Source organism: Notechis scutatus, chromosome Z (genome assembly GCF_049901735.1).
Source record: "Notechis scutatus isolate UNSWTSFEM ecotype Mainland chromosome Z, rNotScu1.2, whole genome shotgun sequence".
Taxonomy (NCBI): Eukaryota; Metazoa; Chordata; class Lepidosauria; order Squamata; family Elapidae; genus Notechis; species Notechis scutatus.
The window spans coordinates 57,949,495-57,968,487 of record NC_142025.1 but is presented as its reverse complement, the minus strand read 5'-3'; the positions used below and the strand labels follow the sequence as shown (position 1 = coordinate 57,968,487).

Genomic DNA, 18,993 nt, shown 5'->3' with positions numbered 1-18,993 from the left:
AGCCAAATGAAAGGCACTGGCAAGCTGCTAAGCGTGTGTTACGATATCTGAAACAAACAATGCATTATGCATTGTATTTGGAGCCTAAAGATAAACTGAGTTTAACTGCATATGTTGATGCAAGTTTTGCTACAGACATAAATACACGTAAATCTACATCAGGTACTGTAGTATTATTGGGAAAGGTGTTGATTGGATGGAGATCTATTCGACAGAAACATCTAAGTTTGTCAACAATGGAGGCTGAATTCTCTCATGTTTGTCTTTATTATGTACAGATTTAGTTTGTTATAAGCAACTATTAATTGACATGGGAATTGATGTAACAGATTCTATTGTTGTTTATGAAGATAACCAATCAGCAATACAAATGGTTTCAAATATTGCTGTTAAGACAAGAACAAAACACACAGATTTAAGATATTTAAATGTGATACAATGTGTGCAAAGTAAGATGATTAAGCTGGTATACTGTATGTCAGAAAATAACATCGCAGAGGCTCTGTAAAGCATAAGGCTTGCTGTGAGGATTATGGACTTAGAATGTAAGGTTGTATATATTGTCCTACCCAAAGGGGAGAATGTTAGGAATGTAAATCACCTAATAGTTGGGTTGGAAAATATATAAACCAGGACAGACATTTTTATACTGTCTCTTTAAGAGAATGCTAAAACTGTAATTGGGTGTGGTTCCTCAAATGGCCATAAGATGGAGCCAGAAACCTGGGTTGTTTTAGTTCTGTTCTGGTGTTTCTGGAGTGTTGCCATTCCTCCATTTTTCTTTATTGACTATTATTCTTGGATTTGATGTAAGTCTGTAAATGAACTGTTTTTGATACTAGACTTTGTTATTTGGATTATCCCTGGTCTGAAAATTGACTGCTTTAACTATGAATGACTTGGACTGCTTGTTTGAACTTTGCTTAACTGTTTTACTGGAAGTAAAAACCTACATTTTGCTATACAGTGTAGCTGTGTGCTGTCTGTGTGTTATTCTTCACCACTCTCACTACGTCTTCCTGTATGCACTCATTCTCCTAACGGGGAATTACCTCAACAATGGTCCTACACCATTTCTGACAAGTGGCAGTCCAATCTCTTCTTGAAAGCCTCCAGTGATGAAGCTCTCACAACTTCCAAAGGCAAGCTTTTCCATTGGTTGATTGTTCTCACTGTCAGAAAATTTCTCCTTATTTCTAGGTTGAATTTCTCCTTGATCAGTTTCCATCCATTATTCCTTGTCTGGCCTTCAGGTGCGTTAGAAAATAGAGCACTAAAATGGAACACTACTATGATGTCTCCCCTGGTTCTTCTTTTCACTAGACTAGCTATGTAACCATTCTTCATGTTTTAGTCTCCAGTCCCCTAATCATACTGGTTGCTCTTCTCTGCGCTTTTTCTAGAGTCTTAACATCTTTTTTATAGTGTGTGACCAAAACTGGATGCATTCTAGGTGTGGTATTACTAAGGCTTTATAGAGTATTAGTACCTCACTTGATCTTGATTGTATCCCTCTGTTAATGCAATTTAGGATTCCATTGGCTTTTTTGGCTGCCGTTGCACACTGCTGGCTCATATTTAGCTGGTTGTCCAATAAGACTGCAGGATCCCTCTCAGTGTTATTAAGCCTGGTTTCACCCAATCTATTTGTGTAATTTTGGTTTTTCTTGCCTAAGTGTAAGACTTTACTTTTCTCTACATTAAATTTCATTTTGTTAAATAGGGCTCAGTAGTCTGTCAAGATCCATCTGGATCTTGAACCTATCTTCTAGAGCAGGGGTCCCCAACCGCCGGTCCGCGGACCGGCACCGGGTCATGGAACAAGCCTTACCGGGCCGCTGGTTGCTGGGCGCCGCCATCTTTTGGTAAAAAAGCAATTTTTCGTCAAAAAGATGGCGGCGCCATGCTGGTGAGCTTTTCCGGCAGAAAGCCATTTCTACCCGAAAAAGCTCACCAGAAGCGCTGGCGCCGCTGATTTGACGAAAATCACTTCCGTGACGCCACCGGAAGTGATTTTTCGTCAAAAAGATGGCGGCGCCAGCTGACGCTGGAACCGGGCGCGGCGCCAGCTGACGCTGGAACCGGGCCGCGGCGTCGAAAAGGTTGGGGATCCCTGTTCTAGAGTGTTAGCTATTCCTGCCAGCTTAGTATCATCTGCAAATTTGTAAGTTCCCCTTCTATTCCCTCATCTAAGTCGTTTATGAAGATATTGAAGAGTACTGGGCCTAAGACGGAACCCTGTGGTGCCCTACTGCTTACTTCCCTCCATGTGGACGTAGACCCATTTAAAGACTACTTGTTGAATACAGTTTGTCAGCCAGTTACGAATCCATCTGGTGGTGATGCTATCTATCCCATTTTTTTCTAGCTTACCAAGAAGTAGATTGTGGTCTACTTTGTTGAATGCCTTGCTGAAGTCTAAGTATATTATGTCCACAGTATTTCGCTGGTCTACTAATTTAGTCACTGTGTTGAAGAATGAGAAGATTCGTTTGGCATGATCTGTTTTTAACAAACCTGTGCTGACTTTACTTGTTTCTAGAGGTTGGCAGATCTGTCCTTTTATTTTATTTTCCAGTATCTTCCTGGGTATTGATGTTGGGCTGATAGGTCTGTAGTTTCCTGGGTCTGTTTTTTTTCTCCTTTTTTTGAAGATGGGAACCACATCAGCTGTTTTCCAATCCTCTGGTAGTTCCCCGGTGCTCTAGGATTTTTGAAAGATGTGGTACAGTGGTTCTGAGATGACATCTGTCAGCTCTTTTAGAACTCAGGGATGTAATTCATCAGGTCCTAGTGATTTGTATTCATCAAGATCAGACAGGTGTTCTCTTACTTTTTTTGCTGATTTTAATGGTAATGCTAAACTATTGCTATTATAGGATATAGTTGTTTCATAACTATGAGGTTTAAGTAATCACAAAGGGAAATACTTCTCTACAAATTATACATGCAAAATGATAATAAAAATCCAGAGAACTGTAATACTGACTTCTAGGCATGCCACTTCGGAAAGAAACTGAGAAAAAAAATGAGATAACTGTAGCAGACTCACAGAAGGGGTTTGTTCAAGGAAAAATAAAGATCACTAAATGCCTCTTTTGCAATACATTAATGGAATTCTTATCTTTCTTATCCTTCCCTCAGATCCATTTATATAAAGGAAAGATGTTCATTGACATATTTTGATTTCCATCCATCTTTCAAAGAGCTCAGCAATAATGTTAGGCTTCCTGGTTAAGAAGAAATCTGAAATTGTAGTTTTTTACATTAAATCTAATCTTCATTTTAAATACATTTTAAATTAAGCCTGCAATAAGTGTGTGTGTGTGTGTGTGTATTCTTAAAATCAATCTATTACAGTTTGCCACTTACCCTTAACCAATAAAAAATAAATCAACACAAATATTAAAAGCGCTACAAGAATTCTCTAGCAAAATCTCTCTTAGTACTGACAAAAGGGTGGCAATTTAAGAGAATAACTCACAAAGTATAATTTTTGCTTATATTCATATAACAATTGCAAAGAAATCTTACCTCTCACATAGTAGCGTACACCAGCTCTGAAACAGCTTCTTCGAGAAATTAGAATCCAGTCGAAATATTTATCATTAATGGAACTAGTATGCATAATAATAACTAGTGTAAAACACCAATTAAGGAATACAGGTTAACACTTATTGGAAAAAAATAAAAATATTATAATATTTAGTGGATATTATGAACAAAATGGCATTTTTCTGTGTTCCAATACAGAATGCTCAACATAGTATAACTAGAAAAAATATCCTAAAAAGTAGGGAGATACATTTTTCACCATTTTCAGCTTAATAAGAAAAAAATGTGGTGTTTTTTTACTAGTTCCAAATAATTAATGAATACTGAAGAAAGAGAACACCAAATAAGTAAGAACTGGATTAGGAAAAAAACCTGCTTATTAAATTTCTGCAGGTGAAGTCATTATCTTTTAATTTTTATTTATTTTTCAAATTTATATAGCCATTCATCTCACAAGACAAATGGTTCTATGTACCACAAAGAAATTATATATATGTTAAATAAACCTAACCAATAACATAGGTCCAATATTTTTGTGGTTCACAAAAATATCACATTAAAATAAAAAAGGCTCAGGTCTGACAGCTGAAAGATCAAAATTGATGGACCACATAATAGGAAGATAGTCTGGTTAAAATAAGTAAATATGTGAAGACATGTATGTTTAATATATATGCTGCCTTTCCTCCAGGTGTCCAACGAGCATGCACAGCACTCTTTTCCCAAAATTTCCTTGTAACAATCTTGTGAAGGACTAAAAATATGTTTACTTCTGAATTTTCACTTACAAATCATCAAGGTATTTCTCTCTTTCTCTATGTATCATTTACTGGAATTTGTCTGAGAGCAATCCCTCATACCCACTGAGTTTCTATGCCAGGCAAGCAAAAGGATACAACCATGCATAACTGGAACTGCAAACCTATGGAGCTAAAAACAGGAAAGTTAATATATTTAAAGAATCTGACCCATCTTCATCCCCTATCCACCCACCCACCCATCCATCCTTTCAATTTCTGAGGCAGCGCACTTGTCAATGACTCTTTGGTTATGAATTCTCTCCATCACAATTACCCCAGAACTGGAAAAAATATTTAATTCTGAATACTAAATAGCTGAGTTTATCATTTTCAATTTGAAGGCGAGTGCAGATAAGAATTCTATTTCTGAGTGATTAGAGAAACTTCATCTCTTTAAAAGACATCTCTCAGATCTTCAAGCTCTTACAGAAGGTCAAGAGGGTAGGTGCCAACCTCACTCCGGGGGGCAAGATGTTCCATAGGTCAGGAGCAATGCCAGAGAAGGCTCTTACTGGACCCCACCAAGTGGAATATCATAGCCAATGGGGCCTGCAACATGCCTCCTCTGACAACATGGGTAAGGTGAACCAATCCAAATGGGATAAGACGGTCCCTCAAGTAGCCTGGACCCATGTCATGAAGAACTTTAAAAGGGATTACCAATACTTTGAATGTCACCCAAAAGCAAACCAACAGCCAGTGCAGCTCACAGAGTAGTGGTGTTATATGCCCCCTTAGGGCCCCAAAAACTGCCCATGCTGCCGCACTCTGAACCAGCTATAACTTCCAAATGCTCTTAAGGGTAGTCCCATATAGAATGCATTGCAATAATCCAAACATGAGATGAATAAGGCTTGAATGACTGAGTCCAGGAACTCCTAATCCAGAAGAGGCCGCAACTGGTTTATAACCTGAAATTGTGCAAATCCTTTCCTAGTTGTGAGTGCCCTCTGCTCTTTGGACAGGAGTCACAAGCCCAGGAGAATCCCCATGTCATGGACCAGATTCATCTGGGCTAGAGCCACCTCATCCAGAACTTAAGATGTCAAAGTCTCTAATCTTGGGGCTCCATGCAGTCATTCGGTCTTGCAGGGTTCAGTCGAAGTCTATTGTCCTCCAACCAGGCCTCTCACATTGTCTGGAGATTGTGAGGGCCTGACTGGAGGACAATAGACTTCGACTGAACCCTGCCAAGATTGAATGAGTTTGGGTGCATGGAGCTCCAAGCCTCAAAATTTTAAAAATGACTTTTATACTAAGCATAATTGATTGATAAAGCTAGTATATATAAGCACACTGTATTGCTTCAGCCCATCTTTTCCTCTGCTCTTGAGGCTCATGGAAATTTTCAATGAGCCATATGCTAACTGATTTCTATCAATAAAGATTAAATTTATTATTTTTTGTAGCTACAGAAAATTATTTATGAACAAATCAAATATGCCAACCAACTACATTACAAGAGGATTAACAGAAAGCTATAAAGACACAAATTAACATGTTGGAGATTATGCCCAGCAGAATGAACTACCTCAGGTTGAGCAGCAAGTTCTCTAAGAAGGTGTCCATTCCATACAAACCGTGGGTCTGCCTGTAAAAACAGAAATACAATTAAAAACTAAATTTGGGTTAGATTTAGATTTCAGAGCAGAATTACAGAAAGCTATCAGAAACAAAGCAAATTAGGATTTAATGCACAATATAATCCTGCCAGGTAATGGACTTTTTTCTTTTTCTTGTAGCTTCCTATTCCAAATATGCTTCAGACTGCCCTCTAAATATTATGGAGCAGATCTGAAAGAAGTATATAGGTTTCTGGGAAGACACCATGGCTGTTCTTTCCAATCCCCCTAATAGAAGCAGTTTAATTAGTGGAAAAATGATATAAGATCTCAACTGATCTCCAAGGATGACTAAATAAGAAGCTAACCCATTTTTTCAGAAATATACATAAGAAAAATGCACAAGAAGAGTAAGAATATGGAGTAAATGAACTATGGATTCACAGAAATATTGAACAGACAATTTAAAAACCATCAGGCTTTATTGAAACATTCTACCTTGGTCACTATGACATTAAAAATATCTTACTGGGTGTTTAAAAACAAAGATAATCTACTCAAAACACACACACTTTTTCTCTATATAATGTCTTGTTTTTCTAAAAAATTTGAAATATTCTTACCCTCTCTAGCAAACTCATTTCTTGAAACTCTGGACTGGTATTGGCCAATCGTTGCAAGGTGTGTGTCAAGTCATATGTTGTAGAAAAATAAAATCCATCCACACTCAATATATGACTAATCATTGCTGAGAAGACTTTATTATCCTGTAACTGATAAATGAAAAAGAATTTTTACTTATTTATTCTTGTCCCTTTTATTACTAAGAGTTTATAAAAGTTGATAAAGTGTTCAAAAGTTTTTCTTTTCTTGGACAGGCAGAAATATAGCCTTCTCACATTACAGTATGATCCAGCTCCATTTATAATGAGGGTCAGTAAAGAAATGCGTACCTTCAGAAAAACTAAAAATATAATCATACCAGACCATATACTTTATTATTTTATAAATAATTCAAGGTGGCGAACGTACCTAATATTCGCTCTTCACCCTGATTTACACTCAACAAAATTCTGTTAGGTGGGTTGGGTTGAGACAGTGACTGGCTCAAAGTTATCCAGCTGGCTTTTAGGGCTAAGGTGGGTCTAGAACTCCTAGTTTCCTAGTTTTAGCCTTTCCCTCACACATACAGACAAATTGGCAACCTAATATGCTAAATTGAAAAATAATAATGCTAAAAATCTAAACTTAAAAACTACAGCTAGTCTTCAACTTACATCCGTTTATTTAGTGACTGGTCAAAGTTACAACAGCACTGAAAAAAGTGACTTGTGACCATTTTTCACACTTATAACCACTACAGCACCTTCATGGTCATGTGATCAAAATTCAGATACTTGCAACTGATTCATATTTATGATGGTTGCAGTATTCAGAGATCATGTGATTATTTTGTGACCTTCTGACAAGCAAAATCAATAGTGGAGACAGATTCACTTAACAACCATGTTATTTTATCAATTGCAGTGATTCATTTAATAACTATGGCAAGAAAGGTCATAAAATGGGGCAAATCTCACCTAACAACTGTGTCATTTAGCAACATAAATTTTGGACTCAGTTGTGATCGTACGTTGAGAGCTATCTTGTATTACTCTAAAGTGAAAGAGCCTTTTCAGTTAAAACTAAAAAACAATCATTTTGGAATGGCTTTGAAAACTTTCAAGATCCAAAAATCACACATGCAAATATTATGATGAAAATTCTTATATATAGCACAGAATTTTAGTCTACAAAGCTTTTCAAATGGCATTGGAAAAGTCTGCCCTCATGAGGCCCTTTAATGGATTAGCTGCTGAATTTCAGAGAAATTACGTATTCAACTTTTCAACTATCTGATAGATTTATGGGATAAAATATTTTCACTTATTTTACAGGAAATGTTGAAACATTCAAAACATATTAACTCATACCTGAATATCAGTTAAATGTAGCATTGTCTTTTTGTAAGAGAGGATGTCAAAATCAATTGCTTTCCAGACTACATGATTGAAAAATTCACCTACTTTTCTTTTTCTTGTTATTACAATAAGGTATGTGCCTGTAAAATAACAAAATATGGTCAGCTCTGATGACTATTATTTATGTCTCATTTTTTGTAAAAAAGAAAAAGAGAGAAGGATGAGCAGAGGGAGTAAAACTCATTTTCTTCCCCTTATTTCTCCTCATGATTCATATTATTATCATATTTGTTAGATCACCCCTCCTTCTTTGAAGCAGACACATTATAGGTAGTCCTCAACTTACAACAATTCAATTACTGACCAAAGTTACTAGGGCACTGAAAAAAGTGACTTATGACCATTGCAGTATCTTCTTGGTTATGTGATCAAAATTCAGATCTTTGGTAATTTATGATGGTTTCAATATCCTGTGAAGTTATCACCTTTTTTTGACCTTCTGAGTCAATGGGGAAGCCAGATTCACGTTACAATTTTATTACTAATTTAATGTTAAGTGGTGATTCACTTAACAACTATGAAAAGGGCGTAAAATGGGCAAAATTCATTTAACAAATGTCTCACTTAACAGCAGAAATTTTGGGCTAAATTGTGATCATAAGTAGAGAACTACCTGTATTAAGAACTATACTTTAATTTTCTTTTACCCCAAGAATTTTCTATGCCAAAAATATATTCACAAACTGAGGTTCTACTAAATTGCTAACAATCCAAATTTCTAAAGCCCTCAATGAAAAAAACAACATTCCAGCTATACATATTTATCAATGGGTACACAACTTAGGGTCTATAGCCTGCATACAGATTACCAGATACTCAGGGAAACCCTGCATTTCCCCCTAAATTTGACTAGTGCCACCATGTCATTCTGATTCCTCACTCTTTTCTCCTTAACCTTCCTCACTGGACCATTTTCAAAAACTGCTATATCTCCTTTTCTTCCAAACGAAATAAGTTTGTTTAGTGGATTTCTCTTCCTCCTATATCATTTTCCCAAATAATGCCCTTTCCTTTGCAATGTTAAAATTAATGTCCACTTTTATCTTTTTGATATGAGTCTACCTTGTATATAGCATGATATTCAGAGATATAAAAATTGTACAACCCTATTCTAATCTGTTTGACATTTCAGAAGTCAGCAAATAAAGTATTATTCTATGTGTATAAAAAGCTATGCTGCTGTAACTTAACCCACAGTAAGATATACTGATTACATCCAACATGACTTTAATAAGGTAAAAGAGGCATTGGTGCTTACCTGACACTCCCTTTCTCAGGGAGTCGACAGGAGAATCCAGAGTGGGTAGTCTATGTCATGTGCTCTTCAGAGTGAGTTGAATTCTGAGGACATGATTCCCTGGTAAAGGTCCCCAGTCGAAATGAAGGCGAAGTGAATCCAATTGTCCTTCTCTAAGCTGAAGGTAACTCCTCCTGGACTCTGGACCAGACAGTCCATAGGGTGGGACTGGATTCTCCCATCAACTCCCCAAGAAAGGGTGTGTCAGGTAAGCACCAACGCCCCTTCTCCACTGAGTCAACAGGAGAATCCAGAGTGGGACATACCAAAGCTGGCTGTCTTACAGGCAGGAATTGGTCTGGTCTGGATTCCTCGCCTCAACATATACTCCTTGCAGGACTTGCCTGCCGAAGGCTGTTTCTGCAGATGCGAAGGTGTCCAGTCTATAGTGCTGGATAAATGGTGATGGTGATGACCATGTCGCTGCCCAACAAATCTCCTCCACAGAGGCCTACATCGCCCAAGCTGCCATCATGGCCATGCTCCTGGTACAATGCGCTGTAATATTTCTGGGCACTGGGAGGGCCTGGAGCTTGCATGCCTTGGCAATACAAGCCCTTAGCCATCGTCCCACAGTTGAAGACGTAACCTTGTGTCCCAGAGTTGACGGCTGAAAAGATACGAACAAGGACTTAGTCGAGGGAACCAAATGAATTTTGACCATGTTGATTGAGAAGCCATGATCCTGTAGGGATTGTGGTATGCAGATCCTTCTCCACTTGCAGGTGCGATGAGGACTCGATCAGGATATCATCCAAGTAGCACTGGATCCAGATGGGAAAGGCCCTGAGGTATGCTGTCACCGCCCCCAGGATCTTGGTAAACATCCATGGAGCCGATGACAGGCCGAATGGAAGGGCCATATACTAAAAATGGCACCCAGCATAACAAAACTGCAGGAATTGTCGGTGATGTGGATGAAGAGGCACATTGAGGTATGCCTCCCTGAGGCCCAGAGAAGTCCAGAAGTCACCCTCCCAAATCCTTGCAGAATGGAATGGAGGGAAAGCATCTTGAATCTTCTGTAGACCAGATGCCTATTGAGTCCCTTGAGACTGAGAATCACTCTCCACCCCCAGAGGCCTTTGGAATAATGAACAACATTGAATAGAAGCCCTGTCCCCTCTTGTCTGCAGGAACCAGCTGGATGGCCTAAATGTCCAGCAAATGCTGGATTGCTGAGTCCTTTTTGTTGGACCTCTGGAAACGGGGCAGCAGATGAAAAATCTTGGGGGGGGGGGATGAGGTAAACTCTAGGAACAACCCTGCTCTTATCGTACCCCTAATCCAGGCATCTGTCATGGTCTGCTCCCAACGATGTGTGAAGAGACCCAAATGGCCCCTTATGGGAAGATGAATCCTGATGTCACTTGGAGTGTCAGAAGGATCTGCTGTTGTTGCCACGAAAGGGACATTTTCCCTGTGACTGCTGCCTGCCCCTGGAGCAGGGGTGGTATTCAGCAGGTTCTGACCAGGTCTGGAGAACCGGTAGCGGAAATTTTGAGTAGTTCAGAGAACTGGCAAAATAGCACATCTGACTGGAGATTTGACAGTATCCTTCCCTTGCCACGCCCACCAAGGCACGCCCACAGAACCGATAGTAAAAAAAAATTGAATCCCACCACTGCCCTGGATCCAAACACAGGTCTATCTGCGTGGTAGGTGGATCTAGGGGAAAAGGGCCATTGCTGTCAGAGAAAGCTTGCCCCAACTTCCCCCTGTCTAAAGGAGGGCCTCCTAAAATTGAGCGAAGGGTGGAAGAGTCTTCTCACCTGCCCTGAGATGGAAGAATATCTCGCTTGCCTCTGGTTTCCACTAAGAACTGATTCAAATAGCTTCTCCCCATGGAAGGGGGTGGAAGCTAAATTCCACTTGTTCTTGTTGTCCGTATTCCAATGCTGGAGCTACAACATTCAACGGGCCATGACCGAAGTGGCAATGACCCTCAAAGAAAACTTGGCGGCATTCAGTGTGGCATCCAGTGTAAATTCGGCAGCTGCAATGATCTTATTAAGGTCCTGGTGGACTTGAAAGTTTTCAGCAGGTCTTTCCTGCAGCTGCTTGAGCCAACGCAATGAGGCCCGAGTGAAGAAAGATGCAGCCATGGAAGCCCTAATGGCCCAGACATCCACTTGATGTGCTCTGCAAAGAGACATCTTCTCCTTTCTTTCCTCAGCTTTAAGTGCATCCTCTGTGCCAGGTGACAACATGGACGATGAAGTCAAGGCCGCTCCAAGAGCGTCCATCGTTGGAACCTGAATTGCATCCAGTAGCTCAGGGTCAATGTTGAAGAATGTAGTCTCCGAACTGCTGGGTCAGGAGTAAACCCCTGGTGTGACCCACTGCCTCCTGATCACATTGAGGAACATCTTGGGCACAGGTTTGGCATCTGCCTCCATGGTCTTTTCTGTAAAGATGAAGTCCTCTGTATCCAACTCATCTCGAGGGATATCTTGGATATCCTTCCTGAGACAAGCCGTGCTCTTAGCCTCGAAGAATAGAGGTTTAAATAGATTGGGGTGGAATAGGCCTTTGGAGGCTCGGGTGCTCATCCTCAGACAAATCCTTATCGTCACATAGCTCTCCCTCTGAGATGGAGGACTGGCTTCTCAACGAAGTTTGAGGAGAATAAGGCCTATTGTAGGGTGGCCTCTCACCAGCATAGAGCCCCTGATATGATTGCAAATCATGCTCAGCCATTGATGTGGGCAATTGCTGATGCTGCTGGAACTCAGCAGCTATCTCCTGTCTAATGGCTTGTGAGATCCAAGTTCTCATATAAGAGGGCATCTCTGGAATCTGAGGCTCCCCTGGGCGGAGCCATGCTGCTGTAGGAGTGAAGGTAGCCTCTGGAAAAGCCCTTGCAAAAAGATGTTCACCTTCTCCAGTAGCTACAGCTATCCCAGCCATAGAACTAGCAGAAGCTGGGAAGTTTGAAGGCAAAGGAAGGCCCTGCTGAAAATACTGCTTGCTAGAGCACCCAGGAGACCAAGCTTGTACATGTAGGCTACTGGGCCCTGCAACCTCCTGTGTTTGTGCTTGATTTGGAAGCAAGAGCTCTGGCCTTAAGCTTGGCTGCAGTCTCTGACCTAGCTGACCTGGATCCAGCTGGCCTCTTACTAGTTTTGGCCTGAGGCAAAGGTGATAGAGGCACTTTCTGCAGGAAGTCCCCTCACGATCAGCCCCGCCAGTGTCCATTCTGATCCCAAATTCCCTGTAACTCACAGTTAGTCCAAGTCTGATTCAGCAGCAAAGCAGGCACTTACAAGTTGCTTTCGCTTTCAGTTCCGGAAAGCCCCTCCGCAGCTGTGGTAGCAGTCTGGAGCTTCTTCCAGCAAGCCAGAGATTTGCAAACAAATTGCTGGACTTGCTACTAGCTCCAAAGGCAGTCTTATGCAGCATGCAGCTGCCGCAGCTATCCTCTAGCCCTCAGAGAGCAGGTGACTCGAAACAAAAGTAGCAAGTGCCAGAGTGTTCAACAGCTGATTTAGAAACTCGCTCCTAATCGTATGGCAGTCTTAACTGGAAACACTGCTGCTGCAACTATTTGTAATGGCAGTATGACCGAACAATCGATCAAACAGGGATTCCAGTCCCCTTCTGCAGCCATGGAAAGCTTCTAGGGGCTTCTGCCACTTGTTCCGGTGCTGTTTTGTCTTTCTATTGGTGAAAATGAAAGAATCCAGGGATTAGAAAAAATTGCAAAAGTTCAGATGAGACGTCTGAACGAGCTGAGACTGAGGACCATTATCAGGAAGTATGTCCTCAGAATTCAACTCAGAATTCAACTCAGAGCAAGTGGCATGAGACTATCCACTCTGGATTCTCCCGTCGACTCAGTGGAGAATAATAAGTTTTCAGTTTTCTGGTTGTAATTTTATTTCACTTCTTCTGAAAGCTTCATACCTGCTACTAGACGGATTGTTCCCAAAATACCACATATTTGCCTGGTAATAGCTGAAGGTGGAACATCTTTTTTAACTGCAAAAGAAAAACAGCATGAACAGTTATATGAAATAGTTCAAGAACACTGTTTAAATTACACTATGTATATAATAATTACTATTTTATTAAATTGAGCTTTAAAAATAAAAAGAGTACAAAATGTTTTGACATGTTATATCATATTTTTATTTACTTACAAATTCAAGGTTAAAAATTCAAAATCAACATTTCATTTAGAGTAACTGATATTAATACGTCATCATCAGACTTTGACATACTTACAGTGGACTCAAAGAAACCGGTGGAAATTAAAACTAATAATTATTAACACTCCTGATTTAAATGAGTCTATATTTAGTATGAAACCTCCAGATCATGTCTTCTCTGTGAAAGATTGTGTGTGGCTGGAAAAGACTGTTTTTTGAATTATATAACATAATTACCCCGGAGGCACTAATGGAAAGCATAAAATAACCAGGGGAATAAATAATTAAAATGCCAATGTCAAAGAATATAAATTAGAATTATCTAAATCAAGCTTCTACATACAATATGGGCTATGTAGCAGCAAGAATTTCCTGCCAGTCATTACATGAATTAAATAGTCCTTTTCATAGAAGTCTGGATTTATTTTTCAGGCCTGGAGTCATTACTATTTCAGGGATTTCTAGCTGAATCTCTGTGGAAAGCAAAAACACAATGAAGTGCCAAAACCAATACAATAAAACACACATCTCATATCCTTTTTGCAGTAAAATGTGCCTAGGAGATCCACATGCAGCTAACTCCACAAAGGAGTCATTTCTCTCCTGATATGCACAAGCCAAGTACCCTGTTTCTCCAACAATACGGCCTCCCCCAATAGGAAGTCCCAGCATGTTTTATAGGCATGAAATGAAATTAAGCCCCTCCCCCCAAATTAAGGCCTATATTAAAACATGCAAAATGGGGGAATGGTGGGGGGGCTTGCCGTTAGGAAGTACTTTTGTTTCACACCCGGATATGGTGCTGCCTGCGTTGACCCCGATACGAAGTGCTCCACCAGCGCCGAGGTCAACATCCAAACCGTCGCCGCCCGCCCAAAGATGCAAAGGGGGGGGAATTAAGTTACCCCCCAAAAAAAGGCCTAGCCATTTTTTCGGGGCTCAAAAAAAAAATAAGACCCAGCCTTATTATATGAAAAACACGGTATATTACTTCTTCATGCCTTAAATATACCTGCAGTGCATAATCTCTAGTAGTAAAATACAGATAGGAAGCTAACTAGATCCTCCTCAGCTCCAAGAGTTCGTTTAAAGACAACTTCCCAGAAGCTTATATTTTTAAGAATTAACTTGTATATACACTAGCTTCTGCAATTTTGATGAAATTTGCATTTTCACATTGAGCAGGTAAATGAAAATAATGTAACTAAGAATTTTTGGGAAAAATATGTTATTGTGAATGAAATGAGCAAGGAATGCTATTGATATTAATGTAATATTAACATAACACTGATGTTTTAGAAAAATTTTCTACAAATAAGAATGCTGCATTAGAAAATGAAAATATACCTGTAAGAGTAATTTCTGTGGACACTTTGTCAATTGTAAGTACATCATCTGCTCCATCATCGCAAGCTTCCACATAAAATTTCTCTGGTGTTATGTGTCTAAGATATAAGAAATATATAAGATCACAGACAAGTAGCAGAATTTTAATATTCCAAAGAATATTTATATATACTCTATATGTAAGGACTAATACTAGCAATCTTTGGAATGTTATATTTGCATTTTTCAGAATAGTAAAAGCAAACAATGATTATATGGTTTCAAAAACTTCAGGATCGTTTAATATAAAAGTATTTGATCCTCAAATATTTGTGTCAAAGTATTTTTGAAACAATACGACATTCAAAAGTTTTGTTATTATGCAGCATCTGTTTTATCATTTAAATTGTTCTATTGGAGTTTATTAATTCTGTTGCCATATATTTTTGCTCCATTTACTTGCTCAATTCTTCAATTTGTCTTTCCTTCTTTTCTCTAATATGTTCCAATTTAAAGACAGTTAAAAAGAGGAATTTCAGCTCCAATTTCTATGAAAACTGACTTACTTAGCATAATAAAATAAAGCATAATGAAAATTATGCTTTATTGTCAGTAAAATAACTGAAATATTCAGTTTCAAATAAAACAATACAAAATGATAAACAGAAATAAGTAAGACCAAAACAATTTCAAAATGATAAACACAGAGAAGCTAATTTCAAGAGTATGTTATTCAAAATAATAAATTAGCTACGTTTCGTTAAAATATAAGTTGAGTGAATACGGAAGAATATCAAAGTTTAAAAATACATGAAGAGGATACATAACTTCACACATCTGAATCCATTATGTTGACAGAAGACTAACACACTCATAACTGATAACAAAGATATATCAGAGATAGTTGGGCATTAGCCAGGCATGTAAGTTATGAAATAGCCACTTTTTTTGCTGCAGACCTTTCTATACTCAACTATGGCTGGCTGATCAGGATAATCCTACATCTGTGGCCATGACTAAATCCTGCTCTGGTACCTTTGAAATCAAAAGCCAAATTCTGATCTAGGAAGAGAAGTACTCTGCCCTGGATAAAATATCCTAATTGCTTACTCTCTTTTCCTTTTCTTTTAAAAGGCTTTTGAACAATAACACAATATAGTTTTTTTTCCTTTCATCTTTCTTTCTGTATGTTGAACTATAACTATAGATTGAGTAAATGAGAGATAAAACCCAGAGCTGAACAGCATCAATGAAAGAGGATACCTTCTCTTAACAGAATTTTACTTTGCTATGAATCCTGCTATTCTCCTCAGAGCTGCTCAGAGCATCCAGTAGTGGGAGGTGCTTCAGTCTCTGCATTCATAGGCTGAGCTTGAATTGAGGAACGCTCCTCCTCTTCCACGTGACTCCTCCATAGCGTTCCCCAGTTTTTGCTCAGCCTCGTGCGAGACAGGCACTGACGAGCTCCTTGGTCAAATCAGGAATTCTCTATTCAGTTTCAATTCGTTCGTTTACAGGTTGGATTTGTTATCTCTCTCCCTTAGCCCTGCACAATTGTTTAATCCCTGCCGTTTCTTCCTTGCCGCTTTGTTTTCCCTCGTTTTCTTTTGCCAGCGGCTTGAATTGCCTTCGTTTGAGTCGTTCCGTTTATCCCCCCCCCCCCGCCGAACGCCGCTTTAGCAGGGAAGAACTAATCTCTCCCTCCCTGCCCCTCTCACTGTTTAAAGCCTTGGCTTGTCCTGGGGGGGGGGCAAATGAGCCACTGAGAAGCCCGAGAATCCCTCGCGTCGTAGGCGGCCGCCATTTTGGGAGCCTCCTCGTGGCCGGGCGCCATTTTGTTTTTTCAATATCTTGCTGTGGTGTAAATTTAGCTCGAGGATACAGGACCCGTAGGCCTGTTTCAGAGCCGTTTCACCTCATTTAGCTATATTTAGCACTTGAGGCTGACCCATCCATTTCAAGAGTCGTTGGCTTATCCCACAGCTTATTACTCAGCGGCGCAGTACCAGTAGCAACAGCACCCACCCAGTTCCGCCTGGGAAGGAAGCTGCTGGAGGCCCTAGTTCCTTTTCTCATTGGGCCTTAGGCGTTCATATTTTGACTGATTGGAATACCTGCTTAATTCTTTTTATTGGCATCAAACCTCTGTTATCTTGGAGCAGGGTTCAATTGCTTATTACCAAGATAATGATTTTGTCACTCTCCTGAGCAATACAATACTTTTATTATCAGAGTTATATTACTGCAATACGACTCAGTTTTTCATATTGAGATATCCATATATATATAAATAAAAAAGGGGGGGGAACGTGAAATAATTATCAGGGCACGCGGCCTTGTCGCAGGTCGGCCCCTGGGCACGCCAACCGCCTTCAACTTGATTCCTATCACATCCTGCAATTTATTTATTACTTGTTAAAATGGCAGGTGGCAATACCTCCAGAGAACCTTCTTTGAAGGCCAAAGCCAAAACCCATCATCTGCGCAGGCAGGCTAAGGAGACCTCTAAAGCCTCCCAGAGGGATGCTTTAAGATGCCACAAGGCCCTGGAAAAGGAGATTAACAGACGCACCAAAGAGTCACTTGCAGTGCCTCCGGTCCTCCCACCCTCTACTCCCTCTACCTCTACTCACCCCCCCTCCTCTAGATTTTTCTTCCTTATCCAGGCGCAGCTCGCCCTCACAAGGACAGCAGGCTCTGATTCCTGGAACACCGGCTAGAAGGGCCCCTGAAGCCACCTACAGCTGCTGGCCTATGCCAAGAGGACTCACTCATAGACGAGGTTCCAAAAAGAGTGAGATCCTGGATGGAGTTGGCTATCCACCAAGGGATCGCGGCAGGAATCCAGCAAATAGCCAGGCCCGGTCTCTACCCGATGGCCCCTGACCACGAATCTCAATCTGTAAGATCCCTGCCCAGATCGGAACAACTCCATGGCCAGGTACACTTACAGAGGGACATCCCCCTTACAGAACGGGAGGAGGAGGAGGAGGAAGGGGATCTGGATCAGTTCAGGGAAGATGAAGATTTTGACTTGGGGTCTATGCAGTACAGCGAGCCCCTATCGGAGGCGGAGCCACTGGAAGGGGAGATGTCCGAGGACGAGGGGCTTACCCCCGATCAGCCCACCTTCGTGGGCCTATTCAAGCCACACTTATTTAAGTCCCTACTATTCAAGGCCAAGAATATCTCAGGCCTAAACACGCAGTCACCCTCTGACACCCCCCCACTGCAGTCCCGGAGGGGCCAGATGACTCTATCTTTAAACAGCCCGTGGTGGAGGCCGAGGTCATCCCAACTCCACCCATTTTCTCTGATCTGGTGTTAAAACAGCTGGCCTCCGCAGTGGCGCCTCCAGCCCCATCTGGCCATGATAAGAGACTTTTCAATTTGGATCCAGAATTCTCTAAACTACTGAGTACCCCTGAGGTTGACGAGCCCATAGTGGGCCTAGCCTCCTCCTCGACCCCGAGTGACGCACTGGAGGCCCTGAGGCCAGAGGAGAAGCGGGCCGAGCTGGCCTTGCGCCGGGCACACCAATCAGATGCCTGGGCCATCAGATCGGCTATGGCCGCATCTTTCTTCACAAGGTCATCGATTCGATGGCTCTGCCAGCTCAAACAACACATCCCTGCATCCAATGTCAGGGCGCATCAGGACATCGCCAAGCTCACGGCCGCAGCAGAGTTCTCGGCCGACGCCACTTACCACTCAGTCAAATTCTCCACCAGAGCAATCACATCACACGTCACAGCCCGCCGTCTGCTATGGCTGAGACATTGGCAAGCAGACGTTAAGAACAAGGTCAAATTGGCTTCCGCTCCCATTGTGGGAGGCAAATTATTCGGCTTGGCTCTGGACCCCTTACTGATAGAGAGCCGCAGTAAGAAAAAGTTTCTCCCCTCCCTCATGCAGAGGTCAGAATCCAGAACTTCACAGCCCTTTCGGCCCTTCTACCAGACTCCCTTCTCCCCCAGGTACCAAAGGCCCCTATCCTGGGCTCAACCCCAGGATCGTGCCGATTCGGGAGACAGGAATAGAAGGGGCAGCAATTACAAAGGGCCTTTTCGGGGATCAGGAAGCAGACCCTTCCGGCGCCCAAGATAGGCCACGACACTCCCTTCCCATTGGTGGCCGTCTTAAATTTTTCGCCAGCCAATGGGACTCCTTTACCTCTGACGCCTGGGTCAGAGACACCATTAGGTTCGGTCTTGCCCTTGAGTTTCAGTCCACCACCACCCGACTTCTTTATGGCATCCCCTCTTTCCAGAGACCACACCA

At 41.1% G+C, this 18,993-nt stretch overlaps 1 protein-coding gene across 2 annotated transcripts in view; it reads right to left on the bottom strand.

The window, feature by feature from the left end:
• The window catches only part of SACM1L (SAC1 like phosphatidylinositide phosphatase), a 58,339-nt gene that overhangs the window by 21,777 nt on the left and 17,569 nt on the right, over positions 1 to 18,993 (bottom strand). Inside the window, exons 2-8 of one of the 2 annotated variants that reach the window (XM_026678488.2) lie at positions 14,734 to 14,831; positions 13,142 to 13,216; positions 7,891 to 8,018; positions 6,541 to 6,690; positions 5,887 to 5,946; positions 4,452 to 4,485; positions 3,535 to 3,636 (exon numbers count right to left, since the gene is read on the bottom strand). In XM_026678488.2, coding sequence (XP_026534273.1) covers positions 3,535 to 3,636; positions 4,452 to 4,485; positions 5,887 to 5,946; positions 6,541 to 6,690; positions 7,891 to 8,018; positions 13,142 to 13,216; positions 14,734 to 14,831 — 647 coding nt within the window. The remainder of the gene's footprint in view (positions 1 to 3,534; positions 3,637 to 4,451; positions 4,486 to 5,886; positions 5,947 to 6,540; positions 6,691 to 7,890; positions 8,019 to 13,141; positions 13,217 to 14,733; positions 14,832 to 18,993) is intronic. The other variant, XM_087946486.1, reaches the window with a different exon arrangement.